This window comes from Coccinella septempunctata, chromosome 1, assembly GCF_907165205.1.
Source record: "Coccinella septempunctata chromosome 1, icCocSept1.1, whole genome shotgun sequence".
Taxonomy (NCBI): Eukaryota; Metazoa; Arthropoda; class Insecta; order Coleoptera; family Coccinellidae; genus Coccinella; species Coccinella septempunctata.
The window spans coordinates 34,703,656-34,706,733 of NC_058189.1; the positions used below are offsets into that span (position 1 = coordinate 34,703,656).

A 3,078-nucleotide genomic window follows, 5' to 3' on the forward strand; every position below is an offset into this window, starting at 1 on the left:
ATTCAGTTCTGATTCCACCCTTAGCATATCGCTGCTTGATAGTCTGAAAGTATGGTAAGATTTTCAACATGAAATCAGTCCCTTCCTATGAAACTGAGCTGTCGCTTTTTAACAATGAGACACTTGCATGTAATTTCATTGAATCTTATCAAATGAACGATATATAGTCCTTATTCAATATATGCCGAAATTTTGGAATCATCCTATTCATCTTAGGCCCAATTTTGATTTTGGAATAATGAAAACAGCATAGAAAAAATGAAAATAACTCGTTGATGAGGGACTACATAATGGAGAAAAATAAAGAATACTAGTATCATTCTTCATAGTTCATGTCCATGCTGATTTAATATTAATAAAATTCACAGGGAATTGGACAATAGTTTATTCTCAAAGTACTTAACGTCGGCGATGTTATAAGTACTTTGAGAATAAACTATTGTCCAATTCCCTGTGAATTTTATTAATACTAGTATCATTGTTTTCATCTTCTCAAGTGGCGATAATAATAGAATAAAAATTCTATCTCAGACTGCACCGACTAATTATGAACTGCGGGGGACTCTTAGACAAGGCCTTAGACAAAAGAAAGAGGAGACGAAGCATGCAATGACAAATACTGAAGCCAACATTCAAATGGGCAGAACTGAACTGGGCGATTGTATTACTACGGATTGGGAATTACGCCAAAATCTGTACGACGTTGTCACGTTTCCGGAGATTTCAGATTTATTAGTATCGAATATTTCTAAAGTAGCAGTTAAGAGTACTATTTTTCTCCTACTATTGATTTTGTAAACATACGAATTGAGTATTCATGCAATGAAATGCTACGAATTTTAAATTTAACAAAAAACTGTATATTATTAGGTTTGTTCGTAGAGTGGTTCACAACGGTTGTGAACTATACAGAGCAAGCGCAAATGGATTTTCGCTACCCTAAAATGGAATTGCGCTTGCTCTGTACAGTTCACAACCGTTGCAAACTACTCTACGAACAAACCTATTCAACCAAAACTGTGTCCACAACATTGCTTCTTTCGTTAGAATTCATCCCCTCTTAAAATCTATATCCACAGAAAACTTGGGTAAAATCATATAAAAGCAAGTACCTAACCTATTCCCAGTCTTTCCGTTCTTACTTTCACGGCTGAAACAACAGAATTCCCAGTTACTTCCAAATTCAACGGTTGTTTAACATTCATCTCTGCTCCACGTGACAACATTGGTTTTCCTAGTTTCATTCATTAATTGTTTCGCGGCCGATCTAGAGATCGCTGGACCAATCAAAGTGATTTGCCCCGATTTGACATTTGATAGTTGATACATCGTTGCCAACGCGATATCGTCCGAGGTCTACGTGAGTTTAGTGTCGAAAAAGTGTTTTTCCTAGTTTTTTCTGAATATTTTGATAAAAAAACATTTATAAAATGGTTCGTAAGTGTCATGCATGTGGTAAATTGGACTCATACAACCCCAATTTGAGTTTTCACAGGTTAGTTTTATTTTGCATATCATTGGCGTAGATTGAACAATCTCCTTATTATTTTCTTTCAGATTTCCTTCTGATATTGAGAGAAAGAATATATGGCTTTCAATTTTGGGCTTAGATGATACAAGAAACTTGCCACAGAATATGTTCTTATGTTCAGAACATTTTGAACCCAAAGATTTTGGTTTTCGGGTGAATGGTACCAAATATCTTAAAAATGATGCCAATCCTATTCTAATGAAACAATTCTTTGGACTTACGTCTTCAAGGTAAGTTTCTATGAACTTCCTAGGTTTTTATTTTAATTCAACCAGTTAAATTGGGATATTCGTGAGGAAAATCTCTGAAAATCATTTACGGATAACAGCTATAATAATGCCTAATGTTACGAATGATCAGAGTTGTATAACTGAATTAAATTGAGAAATACGTATCAGTCTTAGACAAAAGTCTTCCTTTTATATAAGGTATCAGTAATCATTGGTAAATATAGAAATTATTTAGTATAATTTCATTGAATTGAAACTTTTGCAGCTCCAGTTCCACTGTGAATGAAACTCCTCTAAGTGCTAAAAGGTATTTATGCAGTTATAATTTACTGTATGAGAATGAATATTGAAAAAATTATGTTTACAGAGATCAACTTCCATCCCTTGATGAAGAAATTTATCAGAATATAGATGCTATTGCTTGTTCTCCGAAGAGAAGGTAAAACTTGTATTTATTGTTACATTGCAGACTAACCATATTTTGTGTAATTTTTGTTTTCAGTGTTGAAAATATTGAATCTCCTGTTGTAAAACTGGAACAACCAGTTGAAAAGTTCGATTTAATGCCTTCCAGCTCTACCGAGAAACCAACTTCATCTAAAATTAGAAGGGGAAGGTAAATATTTTATTCAAACGCTCTGCCCAACAATATATTTTATTAACTGTTCCTATAAGTTCATGACTAATTATACTGTTTCATTTAAGAAAGAGGGCTTATGTGGGAGAAATACATACCAGTGATTTTTCTACACCTGAGAAAAGGAAAAGGAATATGAATATTATAAGGAAGAGAGTACAGAGCCAAAATAAAAAGATTCGCATATTACAGCAGTCTGTTCGAAGGATGAAGCATAAAATAACCTCCATGAAAACATTGCTAGACTATTTGAGAGAAAAATCGCTTATATCAGAATCTGCCGAAGTAACTATATCTGTATGTTTCCTTTTAGTTCATTGTTACAAGTGCATAAATATTATGAAGCACCCAGATTGAAGAATCTTACTTTTTCAGGCATCTGTCAATCCTGGAGCTGCAAGTGATTTATTCCAAAGAATGTTGAAAGGAAAGCGTAGCCAAAAATATAATCCAACATTGAGAGCCTTTGCATTAACTTTGGCCTTCTATTCACCAAAAGGGTACAATTTTGTTAGAAAAACCTTCAACAACAGCCTACCTCATTTAGAAACTATCTCAAAGTGGTACAGATCTGTGGATGGCAGTCCAGGATTCACAAATGAAGCATTAACTGCCTTGTCTCTAAGACAAAAAGAAGTTTCCTATCCGTTATTATGCAATCTTGTTATGGATGAAATGTC

General features: G+C 34.0%; 1 protein-coding gene across 1 annotated transcript; it reads left to right on the forward strand.

Moving 5' to 3' along the window:
• Positions 1-1,358: 1,358 nt before the first annotated feature.
• Positions 1,359-2,204, forward strand: LOC123323048. The gene is made up of 4 exons (XM_044911253.1): positions 1,359-1,495; positions 1,558-1,761; positions 2,027-2,068; positions 2,129-2,204. The coding sequence occupies exons 1-4, from the start codon at positions 1,431-1,433 to the stop codon at positions 2,202-2,204; spliced, it is 387 nt and encodes a 128-aa protein (XP_044767188.1). The 5' UTR covers positions 1,359-1,430.
• Positions 2,205-3,078: the final 874 nt, after the last annotated feature.

Excerpts from the sequence above, each read along its gene's own strand:
- LOC123323048 (XM_044911253.1), top strand. The coding sequence starts at position 1,431 with ATGGTTCGTAAGTGTCATGCATGTGGTAAATTGGACTCATACAACCCC. Across the intron at positions 1,762-2,026 it reads TTTGGACTTACGTCTTCAAG|CTCCAGTTCCACTGTGAATG; the intron begins GTAAGTTTCTAT and ends AAACTTTTGCAG. Across the intron at positions 2,069-2,128 it reads ACTCCTCTAAGTGCTAAAAG|AGATCAACTTCCATCCCTTG; the intron begins GTATTTATGCAG and ends TTATGTTTACAG.